The sequence below is a fragment of the Crassostrea angulata genome, chromosome 6 (genome assembly GCF_025612915.1).
Source record: "Crassostrea angulata isolate pt1a10 chromosome 6, ASM2561291v2, whole genome shotgun sequence".
NCBI lineage: Eukaryota > Metazoa > Mollusca > Bivalvia > Ostreida > Ostreidae > Magallana > Magallana angulata.
Genome location: NC_069116.1, coordinates 45505130 through 45526702, shown reverse-complemented (window position 1 = coordinate 45526702; position 21573 = coordinate 45505130). Strand labels below are relative to the sequence as shown.

At 31.2% G+C, this 21573-nt stretch overlaps 2 protein-coding genes across 2 annotated transcripts; one reads left to right on the top strand and one right to left on the bottom strand.

Moving 5' to 3' along the window:
- The first annotated feature begins 252 nt into the window (after window positions 1-252).
- LOC128186853 (uncharacterized) lies at window positions 253-4848 on the top strand. The gene is made up of 9 exons (XM_052856787.1): window positions 253-293; window positions 407-481; window positions 617-649; window positions 757-873; window positions 2206-2235; window positions 2364-2483; window positions 3285-3317; window positions 3558-3674; window positions 4609-4848. Exons 2-9 carry the CDS (start codon window positions 427-429, stop codon window positions 4638-4640), a joined length of 537 nt encoding a protein of 178 aa, XP_052712747.1. The 5' UTR covers window positions 253-293; window positions 407-426; the 3' UTR covers window positions 4641-4848.
- A 697-nt stretch (window positions 4849-5545) lies between these two features.
- Window positions 5546-16507, bottom strand: LOC128186852 (uncharacterized). Its single transcript, XM_052856786.1, has 8 exons — window positions 16377-16507; window positions 15682-15860; window positions 12505-12668; window positions 11749-11927; window positions 9664-9705; window positions 7575-7751; window positions 6942-7118; window positions 5546-6734 (listed from the first exon to the last, which is right to left on the bottom strand). The coding sequence occupies exons 1-8, from the start codon at window positions 16429-16431 to the stop codon at window positions 6442-6444; spliced, it is 1266 nt and encodes a 421-aa protein (XP_052712746.1). The 5' UTR covers window positions 16432-16507; the 3' UTR covers window positions 5546-6441.
- Between the last annotated feature and the right edge of the window lie 5066 nt (window positions 16508-21573).

Genomic DNA, 21573 nt, shown 5'->3' with positions numbered 1-21573 from the left:
AGTTTAGAACGATCCAATCTTACTACTATTGTGACGTCAGTTAAATAATGACATCGTCTGAAATATATATTAACTAGTTAATTAATATCTTAAGATGACCAGAAGGAAAATGAGGTCAAATTAATCAAAAAATAACGCATCAGCAGATGTCGTAAAAAGAATCTGAAATAGATGAATTATATAATCATATCTTGGTCAATACATTTAAGAAATTACTATAAATTACTTTAAAAGGGTCCTATGACTTTCAATTTGATTCTAAAGCTACACACTGGAGGAGTTTATCATTATAGGTATGTTCAATTGCTTTCTTTTATCAAGATTACAATAAATTATTCATCAAATACCATTTTCTATGATATATGTCTAAAATATTGATATTAAATGTTTATATTTTATTTTACAGAAATTCACGTAAAAAACAATATGTGGTTTGGGAACGTTCTTTTAATTTTTGGCATAATTGGGGTAGCATTTTCAGGTATTTATATTTAGGCTATAATGTTTGTAAAAATTACAACGAAACAATCGCATGATTGTTATTTTGTTTTCTTAAATAACTATCACATAAAAAACGTATTTTTTAAAAATAATTCAAAATGTATTTTTTTTACAGATGACTGTCGTTTTGGATCGGGAAATCTTAAAGGTAATAAGTGAAACATTTCTGAAATTCATAAAATATAATGAATGTAGATTTTGAATTCATTCTGACAGTAATTACGGACTAATGTATTTTTAAAAAAATCTTTTGAGGGTGTCCATATGGAGGTAAATGTATACCTTTCGGCAAGGAATGGTATGTCGAAAATGGAGAGGTCCTCAGATGTGTGGGAAACAAGAAACACTACTTTCTAGAGTCCGTTACAGGAGGTAGATAAAACACTTGAGAGTTGGTTGGCATAGTTATGTTTAAGATGGTTTTATCTTATAAATCTGTGTTCAATCTTAACCGAATGTCAGAGTTTATTGATTTTGACTCAGTTATTTTATTAAAATCCTGAGCATAACTTTTTATTTTTTTCATATTAAACACCTGCAGTTTGAAATAAGAATTCCAATTTTTAACTCATAAGTTTAAAATATGAATTTACCTTTCATTTCATATAAAGGTAAGTTTTGATATATAATGTAAACTCGCAGCTTTAATTCATGAGTTTTAAATGAGAGTAAACATTTCTTTTAATAAGAAGGTAGATTTGAAACGTTCTTTTAATAGAAAAATCAATACTGCTTTATAAACAAACATTATACTTTGAAAAAGAAATCTATCGCGTATATTTTCTGTTAACAAATTGGATTACTTGCAATTTCACTTTCTACTTTCGATACAATTATTATTTGCTGGAACATCATAAGACACTTGAATAGTCCTTATTATATAGTAACAACTAAATGAATATTTCATCTTAATGTCAATGATCATTAGAAATAACATGGTTTATTCAGATCCATTTATTTTTTTGCTTGTTAAATGAACACTTTAGACTAAGTCCCAATAATAGCGTTTTTGCTATTTATCATAGATGTTAACACACTTTCAATCGATGAAGGAACTCGGAATGAATAGTACTGAAAAGCTATTAAACCACACATAATTATTTTTTGTGCTGCCTTTATGAAGTACTGAGCATTTCAAAATAAATATTTATAGATGCTTTGTTTGAAATAGTTATGTCAGAGCTTAGTTAATACTATTGCACTTGTCCGAGAAAGAAAACCATTGTCAACCGACGCAAAGCGGAGGTTGACAAATGTTTCCGAGTGGTGTCTAATTCTTATGTTAACTTTCCAAACAGGCACTATTTCTTTTATTATACTGAATGTTTTAATTTTAAAGAAAAGCTTTTTATGTAGAAATGACGTGAATTTACGCGCATGTAACAATTCGTTGTGTAATTACCCGTTGCCAGGTCTGTTGCTAATGCTGATGGTAATAGAACGGATTATCAACTACGTCTTGACCAATCAGATTTCAGCATTTAACATGAAAGGATAATACTATCTATTAGTTGACATGATACGTGGATATGTAAGTAACTGAAAATGTATGCAAAGAAACCAAATGGGAACTGGCCTGTTAATCAGACATGGTGCCATCTGTAAAGTTAAGTCCATATTCAAAATCAACAAAAGAAGTATGATAAAAATATATTCAGTAAAATTTTACTGTTTTCAATTTGAAAAACATTATTTACTTTCTAGGTTTTTGTAAAGACAGAAGTGGATTTAAAGGTAACATATTTTTTGCTTCGAGTCACATTGAAAATTTAGAAAGTTAAGCTATCATGATATCTTAGCTTTATCCTTTTAGATGTTTTTATGTGCATTCTATTATCAAGTATCTTATTTCCTTCTAAAAGGTTGTTTATATCAAGGCATATGTCAGGAATTTGACTCAACCTGGAAAGATTTTAGAGGCGCAGAACTTAAATGCAAGAAGGATGAAAAACGGGGATTTAAAATCGAAACTATAAAAGCAGGTAAGATTTTCCCATTCTGGTCTTTATACCGACAATATTGGTACATTGTAAAATAACATTGGACCTATCCACGTATTTCTTAAGGTCACAAGTCAAGTCTAGCTTTTCCTTTCAAAATAAGGAGCTGCAAGTGAAAATGGAAACAAATACGCTAAGCAGAGTGTTTAAAATCGATTTTCTCGTGCAAACAAAAGAAACAACATATGACATTATATAAATAGTGCCTGTTTGGGAGGGTAACTGTTGAAATTGACACCCCTCGAAAACCATGGTCAACCTCCGCTTCGCGTCGGTTGACAATGGTTGTTTCGGGGTGTCAATTTCAACAGTGTTTATTTTATTATACTGAATGCCTTAATTTTAAAGAAAATTTTACTGCTTTTATATATATCCATGAAGTGAATTCTATGGCGAACCGTACGCGCATAATTTACGCGCATGTAACAATTCGTTGTGTTACCCGTTGCCAAATGTGTTGCTAACGCTGAGGGTAATAGAACGGATTACCAACTGCGTCTAAACCAATCAGATTTCAGTATTTAACATGAAAGTATAATGATAGACTTTAATTTGCGACTTTTCCACATCTGTAACTAAGATCGGCAATATTTATCATTGAGACATAAAGAAATGAACAGTAGTGGTTGTTTTTATTTGATAAAATATGTGTTACAGGTATTAGAAATACATAATTATAATACTTTATTATTACATACGGTTCATATTTCATTTAGTACAACACATTATTTTTTATATCCTTTATAGATACTATTTTTGAAATGCAAAATAATCTCATTTAAGGGCCTTGTCGCAATTTAAAGAACGAATATATTGGTAAGTTCAAACACATTGATGATTTTCTAGAAGCATTTCCATTTTTTCTTAAACATCAGAAGAAATTAAATTTAGTATTTGGTATAAACTTATCATTTAGTTCTAAATGTTAAAGACTCTTGTAGCCAAATAGGTTTTAGTGATAAACATGAGTTGAGGTAAACAATACTTCAAATATATCTCAATAAAATTAATTATTCCAAACTTACTGACTTTTGAATTATGTTAACATGTAAACAGGATGTTTGTATGAGGACAAATGTTACCTTTTCGACAGACAATGGGTAACAAAAGACTGCCAAACTATAGAATGCAAAGGAAACAAGTGGAGTTTTAGAAATCAAGTTATAAAGAAAGGTGATGCATTAATTTTTTTTAAATGTTTTCTTTCCCATTTGTCTCTTCTTGTTTAATGATTGAACGCGTTTCGAGAAGCATTTTTAAAAAAGAAATCTAGTTCATTTAAAAAAAAAACCATTCTGGTTCAAAAACAACAAATCCTTTTAAAATTAAGTAAGAATTTAAAGATTATCAAACGTGAGTCATTAAATCAGTACAGAATCTGTTTTAATTTAGTATACAAACCTCAAAGAAAGAATAAAGATTGTCATCATCACTTAATCTATGAATGTGGTTAAATAAGTTAACATAGCAAGAACAGTTTTGTTAAAAAATGTTGCCATAATCAATGAAAAAATCTCTATTCATCTCTAAAAAATGTTTTAAATCTTGCGTTTCATTTAGTTTAGTTTTCAGTTATTCTACAAAACTAACATTTAATAAGAAAAATAAATCTAACATCTTAACATATATTTCGTAATTTTATTTAAAGACATTTTACGGACAAAAATTGACGATGGCATTTGTTACATCTGTTAACTATAGTAATTACTCTACTATTAAAATCAATAGATATTATCAATGACACGTGTGTCAAATACGACCGCAGCATTGTTTTACTCTTAAATCATTTATCAAAGTATCAAATGTATCAAGCTTTAAGCCATATTGATTCATATTCATACTGAAAGATGGTTTTGAAAAAGAATTCAAGTACGTTTAATGGCAAATTTCTATTTAATTGCATATCAATTACATTTGCAACAAATATTTGTGCTGTAATGTTTTTAATGACTTACATTATTGAAAGAACTACATTTTTAAGAGATCGCACTGATCTAGACTGAATTAACTAATAAGCAAATTTGTAAGGTAATGATATTATTCTTTTGTTAACCTTTCCAATTTTTCAATGAAGAATCTGAAATTTTACTTATCTTTTGTTTGCTAGGTTTAAAGAATGCAGATGGATCGTGTAAATAACTGATTAAAATGATAACGGCAAACAGGCGGCACCTATTTACGAGACGATGTATTTTCACGCACGTTGAAAAATGAAAAATAAATAAGTTCTATTACTTAGAGTGTTCACGTTTTCTTTGTAGATAATATTATTTGTGTGGTTTATACTATATGTAAAACATGATCAATGGAGTATAAAGAAATGTAATTAACAACAAAGGACATATTATGTAACTGAATTTTTAGGTCACCTGAGTAAACTCAGGTGACCTATTGCTATCCGTTTTCATCCGTCGTCGTGCGTCGTTCCTCGTGCGTTAACAATTTTACATTTTTAACTTCTTAAAAATTACAAGGCTGCATGATTGCTACCATTTTTGGTGTGAGGCATCTCTATGGTAAGAGGAATCTAATTGTGAAATTCATGGCTCTACGACTCCTGGGGCGGCACATGTGGGGCTTAATATGCAAAAAAGCCAAACATCTTCTTCTCTACTCCCACATATGTGAGGAAAAAACTGGTTGCATAGTTATTATGTCCATGAAACCCTCTACCAAAATTGTGAATTTCATGGCCCCGCGGTCAGGGGTTCTGGCTCCCGGGTGTGGGCCAATATGTCCATATAGTAAAAATGTATTAAATCTTAGAAATACTTCTTCTCTACTCCCATATATATTTGTTCAAAACAAAATGCATGATCTTGATGTCCATGAGGCCCTCTACCAAAATTGTGAAATTCATGACCCTTGGTCAGGGGTTCAGGCTCTAGGGTGGGGCCAATATGGCCAATAGTAAAAATGTATTAAATTTGTAGAAAATCTTTTTCTCTACTCCCATATATATTTGTTTAAAAGTAAATGCCTGGTTATAATGTCCTCTACCAAAATTGTTAAATTCATGGCCCCTGGGTCAGGGGTTCAGGACATGAGTGAGGGGGGGGGGGGGAGGGGCAATATGGCAATATTATGTTAATGCATGTGATGTTTAAAATTTTCTTCTCAATCCTCACACATCTGTACAAAAAACTGACTTATAATTAAGTTTACCAGGAAGTCCTCTACTGAAATTTTAATTTTCATGTCCCCTGGTGTATGGGTTTTGACTCTAGGGCAAAATGTATGCATAGGTGTTAATGCATATAATGTTAAAAATATCTTCTTAACTCCCACACACCCGAAAGGAAAACTGAAATCATGATTTTGCAGACCAGATCTTTAAGTTTTTCGCCAAAATTATAGGTTTCACAGTTCTTTTTGAAAGATTTCAGGGGGAAATGTGGTCGTCGTTACAAATTTATAATTTTTCTACTCCAGAATGAAACCTAATTAATTAAATGCATTTAAGAGACTCCTTGACAAGTTTGTTTATGGGTTATATGCTACTCAGGTGACAGTTAAAGGGACTTAGACACGATTTGAGCTTAAAATTCAAAATTTAATTTTTCCATTTTCAATATTTTGAATGGTTGATATTGGTATTTTTAATGCTTTGTCAAAATTTGAAAGTCAAATACTGAGTTAAAAGAAAGAAAAAGAATTTAATATTCCTTGTTTTGTAAACAAAGCTTGAGCTTTGTTATTTTTTACATATGTGTTTTATTGGTGTAAGTGTCATTCAAATTTTGCTTTCTTCTATTGATACTATTATTTATGATCACATTGAATCAGAATTTTATGACACAGGTCATAGACGGTGTACAGACGGTGTACAATTGACTTAAAACAATATAAAACAATTAAATGTAAAGATAGTTAGCATTATGTCTCCATTTATAAACCACCTGTAATAAGGAAGATCCTGTAACAGATGTTTATTTGCTATTTAAGACCTTATGTTTCTATATCCTTTCTTGATTTCACGTAGGAGCAACGGTACATCACTTGCAATAATGAATAATACAAAACTTCCGATAAGCAGTCCACCTAGGATACTCCCGACTGCTTTCGCTGATGTACGCTCATCCATTGCACATACTTTTGAACGCCGAGCTTTAGAAGTTTCGTTTGCCTTTATAGAGAGCTTGGATTTTATTTCCTCCAGTCTGGCTTGTAATGCCTCTGTGTCATTAACTTTAATGTATTCATTGGATCCACATGGACAATGGCACGGTCTGGCTGTAAAGATTTTCAATACATGTGCTAGTTATTACATTAAGTTAAACCTGCCATAATTGTACAAATGATATCATTATCATAATTAAAGAAATGCTACTGGTTAAATTTTTAAAGACATTTTTGAAAGTTTTAATAGGTATGATCCTTCGTGCTCTCTCTCTCTCTCTCTCTCTCTCTCTCTCTGTTTTTCAAAAATGGTAAACTCACTACAAGTAGGACTTGTTCCTGTCCAGTTTCCCAGGTGATTGCATCGTCTGTACAGATCCCCGGAGGTATGATTGGAACCTTCCAGACATCTATACGTAACAGAGTCGTTGTACAGGTTTCCTGTTTTTGTGTAATTTGCGTTGTCGATATGCAAGCTTGTTATGTCACACACGGCACCTAGAAGTATAAAGCTGAAACAATTACCTTTTGTTACCGCTTTTGAATGAGTGCATCAATTATTTATTAGATTTCTACAGTATAACGTTTTTATCTCATATTTCATCAATATTAATTCAACGCAGTTTGTCAGAAAATATATTGATACTGTGGAATCATTTTTATTCGCGGGGGTCAATGTTCGTGGGTACCAAAATGTTCCTGGTTCATGGAGACGTAATTTTGTTGGAACATGTAATCAGAAATTTTTTAATAAATTTTAAAATAAATGCTTGTGTATAGATTCGTTGGGATGTAAATTCTTGGGCAAGGGTTACCCACGACAGCCACGATTGCACACAAACATGATGATTCCACAGTATTGCATTGTTTTAAGGCTTGAATACTTCAGTTAAAGTTGTCTGGGTAAATGGGTGACTTTAATATTTGATACGCAGTGTTTCAATCATAACATACTGCACGTAGGAGATGTTCCTGTCCAGTGTCCCAGGTGATTGCATTGTCTGTACAGATCCCCGGATGTATGATTGAAACCACCCAGACACCTATACTTAACAGAGTCGTTGAATTGATTTCCTGTCACGTTGTAAACGGCGTTGTCGATTCGCAAATCTCTGTCGTCGCACGTTACATCTAAAATTTGAAGATTTGGATTTTACTGTGTTTAAATACAATATATCCTGTAAGTTTAAAATGTTAATTAATTGCAACTTTGTACGTGGGTAAAAATAAATAATTAAATACTCAATAAACGAAATGTTTTCGTACTATTTTCTCACACAAACCGACCGATTTTAAACAACTATAAGCTACTTGGAAATACATGACACGTAAATTTAACACTTTGGTGTCAGTTCAAATTTATCTTTTGTTACAAATGTCTATTTACGCTAGAGTGTTTCAGCTTAATCTTTAGAATATACATGTACATTTGCTATTAATATGCATATATTTGAGGTCTTAAAATATCTGGTGAAAATGGTAATGCTATGGATATTTTTTTGTCTCTTCGGATTGTTGGAATTTAGAGAAGTTTAATCTTATTTTAGATGCAACCTTTCAAAGATCGATATCAGACATAAATACGTCGTTTTGAAATGTTAAAATAAGCCATAAGGATCAGCTTAAAAAATCATACTTTTGCGTGTTTCTTTACGTACACTGCGTTTTGATCATACCCAAAAATTTCAACCCTCAAATTCTAACTTAATATTTTAGGATTTCATGCATATTTGATTAATTTTTGCACCAATTAAATCAGTATTGTTGATCTTTGAAAAAAGAAGATTTTTATTTCATAACAAAGGTAGATTTATCAACAACAGAAAATCCTTATTAATTTAGATATTAATAGCGAGTGAAGCGAGCTCTAAGAACCAGTGTGCACGGGAAAAAGAACGAGCTAAACCTATAGATTCATCAAACAATTTTCTTTGTCTACCTCCCATAATGCTCTCTAATGTTTTCACCCGTTGCTATGCCAAAAATGGCCGACATTTAACTCGTAATTTACGGTGTCTTGAGGTTTGAAGACACGTTCTGAGTACTGCACAAGCTTTGGCGAGACCCAAGAGATTTGTTAAATGCTTCCATGCCTTCGTATTTAGTCGAGATAAACAAAGACAAAAAAGGTCGTGGATGACGTCACAGTGCTCTCGCGCTTTATTTCCTGCGATAAATTAGAGGTGGATTAAACATCTGTAATGCGTGTACTAGCAATTTAAGAATAGACTGCAATACCTGCCTCAGATGATTTTTTTAATTGTTTCGGGGGGGGGGGATGATAGAGAGATTTAATATATAATAGCAAGAGTCATGGATACTTTACTGTCATATCGATTCAATTTTAAGCTAATTTTGCATGCATGTTCAGTAAATATAAGTAGGGAACTTCAAGATTTAAAAAAAAATTAGGTCATTTTGAACTAAAAAAAAATAACAAAGAGAAAAAAATAAACAGTTAAAAAATCTATACAGATATCATTAAATTGGATACTGGGAAATAACACATCTACAAACAGGGACGGGGACACGGATACAACGTATGCAATTAGAATGCAAATATAAACAAATAAAAAAAATATGAACCAAGAAGAAAAAAATAAAATTCAGATACCAACAAGGTTCCCAAAAAAATAATACTGTATTTAACGTTAACAGTTTTGACCAAACCAAACACAAATTAGTTTTGACAGACAGATCAATTCTCTCAAAAAGTAAAGAACGGTTTTAGGTGGAAGCTCTATGTATTTTGTAAGAATTTTTTTAAACTTAGAAATCTTAATAATTCTCTATCTCTTTCCCCCCCCCCCCCCCTCTCTCTCCGTATGTTCTCTGTCTCTATATACTATACTCTCTCTCTCTCTCACAAATTCCTTTTATAGTTGATAACTAAATAACATGGCAATGATGCAAGGTATGTGTAGTTCTTGCTGCGCTCGCCACAACGGTAACACTGTAAAATATATTAATTTAATTAGATATCAATTAACCGGGACATAAGACATACTTTTGTTGTTTTTTCGTAAATGTGTCTATTACTCACCTATATTGACTTCTACAGTCATTAAATCTGCTATAAGGTAATCTAAAACAAATATGATAAATGTTCATTTTTGTTCCTGTCTTTCGTAAATTAAAAAAAACCCATAATTTAGGGATGGAGACTCCTATTCAGTTACCTGGTAACTCGGTAAAGTTAGTTAACGCCCTCAAAAGAGCTCAATACAAAACAAATCTATAAAAAATTATTTAATTTGATTTTCTCATACTGAACTTAAAGCACGCAAACTAATTACATGTATATACAAGAAATAATCATAAGCAGGGGTGCATAAAATAATTGAATATCTATCATGATTCCCGGGGAAAAGTTTCTTGTTGAAAGATAGAGTCAATAAGATCGTGGCAAACAAAGTAAGTGGTTATAACAAATTGGAAAATATTAGTCAAAATCTTAACTGATGTCTACATCATGTATTCTTGTGATAAAATGTCACCAGTTTAGTCTTGTTATGTATATGCTATATAAATTAGGATGATCAAGAACGTTTAACAAATTATGAAAACGGCCTATGAAGAATCAGTTATAATGGAAGGGTCGTTTTAAAGAAAGTGTGGACAGAAAATGGTTATCAAGTAAGAATAGGAACATACGAGGGTCAATCAAAAAATACGAAGACTTTTGTCATAGCTATGTTATTTAACGTCATATCATTACTAAATTTGGTAGACATAATTTAGCAACAGTTTCAAACAATTTCCACGGAAAAAAGTTAATAGATTCCTTTATTTCTAAGAATTATTTAGAATCTAATCCTGCAAAAATGAGGTTACGGCGCACGGTCAAAATTTGTGTAATGTCAACAATAATCCATATAATGTTGAAAGTAATATCTCTATAAATTGGGCTTAAAAACAAATGATATTGAAACCTCAAATTAAGTTTTGTCTTGGTATTCTAAGTTCCAAACAATGACAGGATAGATTGTTTTGTCGAACAGATATTATTAACTAAAGACAGATAGTCCTCTTTAAAATTGACTAAAAACATCGACGTCGCCGGACGTCACGGCGCAACGAGAGGTACAAACAAAATGGATTTAACCCAGGAAAAAGCCGACACAAGCTGTGAAAATGCTCAATGGTGCAAAAATTAAGTCAACAATTATTTGCAAGTTTGTGTTTAACTGTAATAAATTTTGTTGGGGTGGTGATAATTATATTTTGCATATAAATCAGCCCGAAAGAGGTAGAATATCTGTAGATATTTGGTAAAAAAAATAAGTAACGTCAACCGACTTCTAGGGTTATCCTTGCTGTAAACTAAGAGATACACGGTTAGAAAATCAAAACTTCGAAGAACTAACTTATGATTCTCGAACAGATGTGTGCAAGTAAGATGTTAAGTGGTTCAGTGCCATTTTAAATTGTAAGGAAAAAATGCACAAGAGACTAAGCGTGATAAAAAGATGGGGTATATCTATAAACTGTGCGTGTTTAATCTTGACGTCGTGTTTTGAACAGTACCGTGCGCCGTGGTGACAAAACATGTTGTTTTTAAAAAGGGGTAACAAAAATACCGTTTCATCAAATGGACTAAAACTTCGCATATCAATAACATAAGTGTTGGTGCACAGATTAATTTGTTATGTATGACTCTAATTAAAAATATATGATAGACAGCCACATTGTCTTCGTATTTTTTGATTGACCCTCGTAGACACAAATTAATATCAAGTTTTCTGTCTTTTTTTTTTTAATGTCGCAAATTATATAATTAATGCACATATTTAATGCTTTTTCTGATTTTGAATGTCAACGACCGAGTTACAAGAAAGATACAGTGTTAAGAATTCTTTTTTATGTAATTCTTATGTAAATGAAGTCCTTCAAACTGACCAAGTAAACCATTATATATAATTTAAATTGAAATATGAAAACTAAAAACATGTATAAATCCCGATAACTACATGGTTAGTATGTTTAACTCTATATCAAAATTTGTTATTGAATGAATTGTTTTAAAATTATCTTCTTTTCTCGTGTGCATTTCTACTGGCAAAAGCGTGAATATTTAGGATACATATTTAGAGATTATAAAAAAAAATAAATGATGTAATTGATTTACTATTGAAATAATCCTTTTTCGTCGAACCACTGTACCAGATAGTTGTTTCAGACACTTGATCCACTTTGCAGGGTTTAGTTAATACGGACTCTTTGACAAGAAGCCATCCAGTGTCCCCATTACATCCATTGTGAGGATAAGCTATATAGAATCTTCTATTTGCCTTGACGGACTGAAAGCTGAATACAATAAAGACAATTAAATACCACAGGTATAATTTACACACCGCTAATATTGTGGCAGTTTGAAAGTTACAGCAAGAACAAGCGATAGAGGAATAATTGATTTTGACTTTTCCAATAATTCTGTAAATGTGTGATATAGCTTTCAGCTTAGATATATTCTTTGATATTGTAAACTTGCTTACTGCCAATTTTAAATGCTTGATTAATTTTCACCAAATGTCTGCAAGGGGAAAAACTTTAGAGCAATGCATTGTCATAATAAAGGTTTGTATTCATGCCAGGGTTTTATCGTGCGTATGGCTTGCACCAGATATTTCATTTGATTATCTTCCAAAGTATATTAAACATTTCCATTTCGTACTTCTTCCTTTACAATTAATATCTTCAGTTGCCCACAATAATCTATACCTTAAGCGTTACGCGAACGCGTACCGACTTATACATTGTACATTGCAACAATTAAAAGTGACAGACTTTGAAATTTGGGCTCCAATATTTTGAAAAAGTAAAACATTTGAATTAAATTTACATATAAAAAAAACATCAATCATACCTATCGATAATATTGTACCTTATTTGTAAATATCCCAGAGAATCGACTGTACTAGTTGTGAGATCGGTGTATGAAGAACCTTTGAATCGCTCTTTTGACATCCAGTTGGTTTTGTGGGTATTTCTGCCGTCGAACACAAAAAACGCAGTAATATTTTCCTCTGTGTAGATTTTTATGGTTACCTGAATAAATCGATTTAGAACAATTCATTTTGTAAGCAGCATGTATATTTTGAATGGTGTTTTAAATTACGTATTGTGCCACAGTCTGTTATCCTTAAAAGTGTTTTTGAACTCTAACCGTTCTCTCTTTTAAAATGTTCCTTAGTGTTGAAACCCAGTACGACTGCCAATGGTTTTTTATGTTCGCAGGTAGGTTATGGAAGCATATGGCAATTTAGCGTCTTATTTTAACTGTTATTTATAAAATCGTTATAACTGTTTTTAATTCGACCAAAAACTAAGTATTATCCTTTGAAATAGATGTCAATGCAACAAAATCTGGTAGTACATTACAGGTACATCGGGGCATTATCACGTGATAACTATAAATAGGTTACGTATACATGTATTCCTTAACATAAAATGAGATAGAACAACACTACTCTGCAGTTTCCACAAAACAATAAACAAATCAAGTGAATGCAAAACATCTCAGTTTTATCAAAACTGCTGCTAGAATCCTATATTCTCCTCGATTAAATAGTTATTCATCCCGTTCTAAAAAAAAAAACATCCTGATATAGTTTGCACGAAAAACGGTATGTTGCATCAATTCAACACAAAACACAAGGTTTTAGCAGCATTTTCCAAGTTAAGCATTGATAAAACTAATAATATTGATTCGTGTTAAATGTGAAATTCAGTATGTACAGGGAAGTGTTGTTCTAGTCGATTTTTGTATTTATCGTAAAAAACGAAAGAGAAAAGACTGATCCAAAAATAAAAGCCAAATTACATACCTTTTTGCAAATGATTATTAAAATGACCATCCTTTCCGATATTCTTTCGTTTAATTCTCAATAAATCACAAAAAGTACTTCAAATGATTAGTTATATTTTGAATCTGTTTACATTGCTTCTTGATTTTTGGTCTATGTATTGTTGTTTAAATATTTGAATAAGTGTATCATAATTAAAATTTCTGATTTCACAGAATAACGTGCACATGAAACACACTTAAATTTAATAAATGTCCTTTAATAAAGAAAATAATAAAAAAAAAATACATCAAGGATTTCAGTAGAGATTTGAAACCACTGACTACTCTGAAAAATCGTTGACAATGTGTGTTTATTCTTTCTCTTGCCACTATTTTGGTGGAGAAATTGTTCATATTGTACAAGTATTTATACAAGGACATTTGTTTGAAATATATTCATTGGTACGTTGGCTTTGGTTATTTGCTTTATATGTAAAATTTAGTCTTATCAAGAGTGATAAAAAACGTTGCCCTAGAAATAAAGGCACATAATAAAGCAAACTACGTCGTCTTGTTTCTGAACCTTGTCTGAGAATGAGAATCATTATGAAAAAGCAAAGCTTTATTTTTTGTTACTTTTCTGATTTAAAAAATTGAATTGATATATTGTGGTTATGTCTTTAAACGGGTGTGGGTCCAGAAAATGTAAGGGGGAGGGGTTGAGAAGAAAGATAGTGGAATGAATATTTCAGAGGCATGATAATTAGAAGCCGCTTAGAGATGTTCAGGGCAAAATAATGGCGAGGTCCAGAAATGAGGATGATGTCTGGTAAAAATATAATTTATCTTGAAGTTAGCCTTGATATTTGATTTATACGTTATATCATATCAATTTGTTATTGGACATTGCGCTTTAATAACCAATGATTTCGTTGATTAACTAGGGTTGGTTTACTTATTTAACCACTGATTACCATTTTTAATAGTCTGTCATGAAATAGATCAAAATTTAATTATAAATAATTAACAAGCTATCATGAACATTCAAATTATAAATTGACAACATTCATTAACAAGTGTTTCTGTTGATTAAAATATTTTATAACTAGTACGTATTGAATGTATGAAAAAGCTAAACAGTATTGATATTTATTTGATATCATTATATTATTATGATAGATATTGTGAGATTCCTCTGGCTCTTGCCCCCCTTTCATCCTTCCCCAGTTTTCATGAACACATATAAATATTTTTGAAATAATAAAAACAGTCAGTGGAGTCTCAGATAAGGGATAAGTCTTCAAAAGGAACCTTAAAATATATGAGATTTCCTGACATGTCAATGTAAGGTCTATGGTACTCCAATGACCGTCAAACCCTGTGGGCCTCTTGTTTTGCGATTCACTTGTTAACAAGGATTTTTTTTAATTCTCGTTTTATAAATAGCATTAATTTAAAACTACAGTAAACAGATGTTCCATTTGATCTGCGAATTCTTTTTTAGCAGTCATTAAATCAATTAAAAGCCGCTGAATATCATCAATCTTATAAATTGTTAACAAGGGTTATTTTAATTCTTGTTTTATAAATAGCATTGTTTTAAATCTACAGTAAACAGATGTTCCATTTGATCTGCGAATTCTTTTATAGCAGTCATAAAATCAATCAAAAGCCGCTGAATATCATCAATCTTATAAATACTTAATGGTATCGCTTGATAATTTTCTTTTTAACGACTTAAAACTCTTTGTCAGATAGATTTGTCTATACCTTTTTATTATTGATTTTTATGGACTTTCCCGATGAATTTAAAACTTCTTATCTTCGTTTTGTTGTTTCATATCCTTACAAAAAACAACACGATTCGTGTTTATTTCGTTGGAGAAAAAGACAATTACTTTCACCCCATTGTTGATTCATGATAAAACTTTGCTATGAATTTGTTTTGCTAATTTCCAAGAATAATATGTTGTGTAGCAATTATATCTAATTTAATTTGAGATTATTTTTTTTTACAAAAAAATTAGATGATAAGTTATTTAAATCCTTCATAAAACTAGTAGTATTAAAATAAAAATACCCCCAAAAGAAACTTTTCTTTTTCAATACTTATCAGTAGTCGTTCTTTAGATCAAGCTGTTTCTGGTTAGGTATATATTTACTGTGTTTTTTCCTTGTTAAGTATTTGAAAATAAAATAGCATAGGTGATTCAAATTCTTAAATTCAAGTTCCCCCCCTCTCTCTCTCATGTGAGAAAATTCATCCTTATTTACCTCCTGAATGTTTGTCGTTTCCCAGTCGTTGATGATTTCAGACTTAAATTGTTGTGAGGATGAATTGGGAAATCCGCCGAATAATGTTTCGTGAAGATAGAAGTCGTATATTCCAAAACTGGCACCTGTTGCTATTCTTAATACAGTGACATTCGTTGAAAGGCATATGGAAAGACCAGCTGTATTAAAAAAGCAAATCTCTCCGAAAACGATTTTTTAAGAGGAAGCTTTGGGGTGTTTTGATAAACTTTATATAATGATTATCATATTGTATACTAACAGATTAATAAATTTCTAAATAAAAAGCAATCTTTATTTCAAAACTCTTATTGACCTTGTTATGTAAGATCAGATGAATTCTGCCATCCACAAAATGTATTCTATTGTATTTTGATCATAACCGTGCAATTTTTGAAAGGGTTTGGTTTTGTTTGAAGACGTTCATACGCTCTTTTATAATGACTTATATTTATTATCCTTTTTTTTAGGATGATTTTTTTTTTGAAAATGAAAAACATGTTTTGGTTTAAAATTGAAAATGTCATCATGTTAATTAAACATTAATACGGGATTATGTACCAACATAATAAACATTGTAAATAAATTGCAATAAGGAAAAAGTAAGAGAATGCAATTTCATTTTTGAAAAATTGATATCCAAAGAAACATGTAATAAACAACTACAAAAATCTAACCTGAGAGATATACAAATATCCAATGCATAACGATGTTGGAATCTACCAGTGTCATTGCACAAAAGACTTTCACTGGCTTTTGGTTGATGATGTAAATTTCAAAATCGATTATATCTATCTGAATAATCCGATCCGTGCTGTTTCATACCTTTTTTTGTCTATGTCTTTTAAGTACTACTGTACCAGAAACACCAATATCAACAACACAGCGTTTTAGTATGATAATACTGATGAGACTCTTGATTTATAAGAAAAATCTTTTAAAATTTCTCAAGAATTTAAATGCTACAATCTATGATTGATTCAACTATGGAAGCAATCTGAAGAAGAGTGGTTTTGAAATTGTCGAAACTCTAAAAACCAGTTCAAAGACCCTAAAAGCTCAGCAGAAAAATAAAAGACAAATCTTTAAAAATATTACTTTCAAAAAGTACAACTAGATATCTTCCTATCCGAAAAAGCATTGTTCTTAATTGTATTGTTATCATAATTAAGCAAGCATGCAAGTTTTAATAAATTGATAAAACAAGGACCAGCTATTGATCGAAGTACGGCCACTATGTAGAGTGAGAGTTTGACAAACAAATATAAAATGATAAATCTTCTTATTATTTAAACAATTATATGCTTACTTTGGTGTCGACATTGCAGAAAAAATACATAACCTGTGTTAATGGGTAATGTAAAAAATTTTCTGCAATGATCGCTACCTTCATAACCCGCATAAATCACCAGAGAAAACATTTTATTGTTCATATGTATATCTTTATCTTATCAAATAAATATATTAATTGTAAAAAAAGTTAAATTAACTAATTACTGTTAATGTTCATCAGTACGTTAGATAAAAGAAACAGCCAAATCGTCCCCTATGGGAATATGATTCTGATATCGTCAAGATAATTTTGTGCAGTCCGCAATTTTTCTGTCGCTGTAGGTTTTGACCAATCGATAAACGGGCCAAGTCGATATCAGTACCGTAAGCTTCTATAGAGCTATGAAATAACTTAAGTTTCCGTAAGAAATCGGGGGAATCATACTTGGAAGATGTAAATATAATAATATATATTTCAGAACTGCAATTTTACAATTTGAGATATATATTCATAAAAATTCAAAATTTTATCATTACTTATTTGTGTCTGACAACATGGCAGTGGTTCATATCATAAACAAACAATCATCAACAGATGATTCAATCATGCGTTTAGTAAGACGCTTTGTGTTAGCTACACTTTCACAGCTTACTGCTTATCACCCTTTCAATTGCAGACTGCATTTCAGTCCTTCCCACACCTCAACAGAGTGCAGACACCCGTGTAACGTGCACAGGATCTCTTGAAGATCTGACAGAAGTGACTTTCATACTTCTAGCTGCTATTATGCATGTAGTACAAAATTGGTATACCACAGAACATGGAAGATGTTGTTGCAAAGATTTTCAGAAGTTCCATCTTTGCCTCGTTACCTCTTACCCCAGATATACAATGCAACTTTATTGCGCACCTATTTTGAAATGGAAACTCACCAAATAGTATTTCTAATAATATCTATGCAATCGGTTACGTTCATTTTATTTAAGGTACACCAGATACAACAAATACATTTCTGGTTTAAAAGATTTTACAAGGTTGTCAACACTCGGCTTCTAACAAGGACTCTGGTCTTCTAATTACTGTCCCAACTCTATCTCGGATAGTGACAGTTTTGCAATCAGTTTTCCTGAGTAACACAGACTTTTGTTGAAATCTATTTTTCTTCTTGCCTTCAATGCCTTTTTGCGCAAAGAGGAATCAATAGTTAAACATAGGCCACATGTAATTACTGCTGTTTGAAGAGAAGAATTTCAAAAAGGTTTACTTTCAGCAGTCTAATTAGTTCTTCAAAACAAGTAAACAAACAAGTCAAATAAATTGTTGAAAAGTCACTTGAAAGCTTCTGCAAATACTGCCATGTGCCTAGTTTAATCTTTATATCAATTCATACAAACTTTCCATCATAAAGGCCCTTTGTTCAATTTATGGGAAACCAGTTACTATTGCTTGAGGTACAAACATTTACAAAACACCATACGGTTCATTGGTCTTTATCCCGCACTCTATAAAGGTCATAGTTTTAGGATAGGGGCTGCTTCGTATGCAGCACAACTGAACTGTATACAGAAAATGGGAAGATGGAACTCTGATGCAGTTCGTAGATATATTAGAATTGATAGTTTTATATTACAGCATGGTGATACGTCAGGCGTATACTGCTATCAACGATATCACACAGATCTTTATTCAACTGTTGTGATAACCTCTGTTTGAGGTGAGGCTTGAACTGCTGTTTATTACTTTTTCATGTATTAAGTTTGTGATTTATATAACTAAGAAATATTTGATAGTCATTGAATAAATGACTAGTATCGCAATACATATGTTGACTCATATTTTTTGAACTCCTATATAGCCAGATCAGAAAGTATTAAAAAAATGTATTTTAGAACTGCAATTCTAGAATTTGAGATATATAAGAATCTATTAAAAAATCTATATTAATACTGAATCTTTCTTTTCTAGTCTGAATATTAACGTATTGTTGGTGTTTGCTGTCAATTTCTTAAACAAAACATCCACCCAAAACGTCGAGCACAATCTGTAGCTCTACTGGTGAGTTTATGGTTATTAGCGGTTAATAGTACATCAAAATGATAGACATATCTAAGTCGTATGGATAAACAAATATAATTGATGTTGTTGGTTTTTTTGTTTTTTGTTTTTTGTTTTTTTATGTATATAAATGACCTTTTAAATAGAAAAGTTGATAGAATATTTTTACCAGTAGTCCAATGTTTATAGTAAACGCAACTCTTTAGAACTAAATATTATTATTCATTTTTGTTTTCTTAGCTTTTGCAAATCTACTAATTGTAAATAAAGGCATATTTTCGTAATTCCCTTCTTTCTTTAGGATAATAATAGCTACGTTGTTAAACAATTTAGGTCGCAGGTTTGATTGAATCATAGCACTTGATTATTTTTATTGTTACGTCAATAATGGGCAGATCAAGAAACCTACTTGTTTTTTTAGGAGAAGAAGTGTCCGAGTAATAAGGTCAGGATCTAACGCCTATTTTAGATAATTATGCATATTCGGACCACCACCCCTCCCCACACATACTTATTCTCAAGATCCACGCATGTTAATAACTCCCCATATATCTGCGCATGTTAGTGACTCTCCAGATGCAGGAAACTGCTTCGGGCGATAGAAATTAAAGCGATTACTTAAAAAATGAATGCTATATTATGCTTATTATGCTTATATTAATTTCGAAATTAATTTTCATTAACATTGACATATTGCAAATACATAATGTAGTAAAACAGTTAGGGTAAGAAAACCAGTTTTTGCAGACGCAATGTATATACCTTGAATACGTTTTTGAAAATAGTGTGCAATTTGAGAAAAAATAAACAAAATAAATATCACTTTGTAATGTACTTCATTGAGAAATAATAAAAATGCATAATTTTAATAAATTTATCATTTATCTTCAAAGCTACTGTAAACGTATTGTATTTGGCGTGTACGATATTTTGCGGAAATTAGTTTTCGAACAAGTTGGCGTGGATTTGAATTAGCGTATTTCTGAATGTGACTATTCTTATACATAGATGTATGGCATTTAGCGATGTACTTGATTTAGAGGAGGGCCGCATTCCGCCAAAAGCGCTAAATAGAATACACCGCCAAATGTAGTACGTTTACAGTATTTCAATTATCTTTTATAACATCTAAATGCATGCGTCGGGATAACATTTTGATTGAACAAAGTTTCAATCTGCAAAAAATATCAAATGTGAATTTACATTTGTCAATTATAAACTAAGTATTTACACTCCTGCATGTAACTACAGTATATGTATACCCAGTAAAATTGATTTTTAATCATTGCTGAACATGTAGTTTTCATTCTGTTTTGTTTTATTAAAATATGAAACATGAAACATACTAGTTCGCCAAATGTGTTAAATCCACTTCGATCGCCCCAATAAATAGACTACCGTTGCCTAGCGAAGATGCATATAAAAAATTAAAACAATTTATAAAACATCGTATCTCTCTATGGTAAGAAAAAAATGATACAACAGGACATTTAAACAAGATATTATTAACACTGTAATATCTATGATGTTTACATGCCTGTTTATTGACATAAGTGCGTACATACACCTAATTTCGACAGTAATTCGGTAAAACTTTTACAAATAATGCGCTAGTAAAGGACACTATTGCTCTTACAGGAGTCTGATGGCAACAACTTAAATAACTGATATTTGATTCTTTAAAAAAATCAAATAATGTCTAGCTTGAAAGGTTCTCTATATAATTAAAAAAAATCGGACCTTAGATTAAAAATCACTTAAGCTTGATTATGTTCAAAACTCTCCGGAAACAAGAATCGACAAATTCAAATGAAGATTAAAGATATATATATCACATTATTAAGGTGTAAATTCAACACAATAAATTGTAAGTTGTACAGATAAAAGTGTAAAATGTACAGATTAAAATGTGTAATTTGCAAATAAATGTGTTATTTTGAAGATCGAAGTGTGAAATTTACACATCAAGGTGTACAAAATGAAAAACAAGAGGCCCAATGGTTATGGGCCACATCGCTTACCTGAGGAACAATACGTATGATAAAATTCAGCTCAACTGAATCATAATAAAATCTATCCAGACAATGTTGCATAATTCATGTAGATCATGTATTAATAAAAATCCATTTTACCCCTTAGAGGTTTTGTTTATCATTAGTCCCTTTTCTAACAGGATAATTTTATAGTCATTACATATGTTATGCATTGCAGTTCTCAAAATGATCTTACAAAATTGTTAATGTAGGATGTATATGGGTAATAGACCTACATCAAACTCTGAACGCCCAAAAATTGTCCAAGGACCAAGGTCTACACAATTTAAAAGAATCATCCGGCTGATAAGTTTCTGAGAAATTTTTTAAAGATTTACTCTTTATATTCCTATGTAAGAATTCTTCGACCCCTCCCCCAATTGTGGCACCACTCTACCCCCGGGGTCATGATTTTCACAACTTTAAATCTACACTACTTGAAGATGCTTCCACACTAGTTTCAGCTTCCCTGGCCAAATGGTTCTTGAGAACAAGACAAAAATTACCTATAAT

What these genes read in the sequence shown, in the direction of transcription:
- LOC128186853 (XM_052856787.1), top strand. Translation starts at nt 427, where the DNA reads ATGTGGTTTGGGAACGTTCTTTTAATTTTTGGCATAATTGGGGTAGCA. An exon ending in TCTAGAGTCCGTTACAGGAG is followed by an intron (nt 874 to 2,205) that starts GTAGATAAAACA and finishes TTTACTTTCTAG; the next exon opens with GTTTTTGTAAAGACAGAAGT. An exon ending in AGACAGAAGTGGATTTAAAG is followed by an intron (nt 2,236 to 2,363) that starts GTAACATATTTT and finishes TCCTTCTAAAAG; the next exon opens with GTTGTTTATATCAAGGCATA.
- LOC128186852 (XM_052856786.1), bottom strand. Translation starts at nt 16,431, where the DNA reads ATGACACTGGTAGATTCCAACATCGTTATGCATTGGATATTTGTATAT. An exon ending in AAACGACAAACATTCAGGAG is followed by an intron (nt 12,669 to 15,681) that starts GTAAATAAGGAT and finishes CGATTTATTCAG; the next exon opens with GTAACCATAAAAATCTACAC. An exon ending in AGGAACAAGTCCTACTTGTA is followed by an intron (nt 6,735 to 6,941) that starts GTGAGTTTACCA and finishes AAATCTTTACAG; the next exon opens with CCAGACCGTGCCATTGTCCA.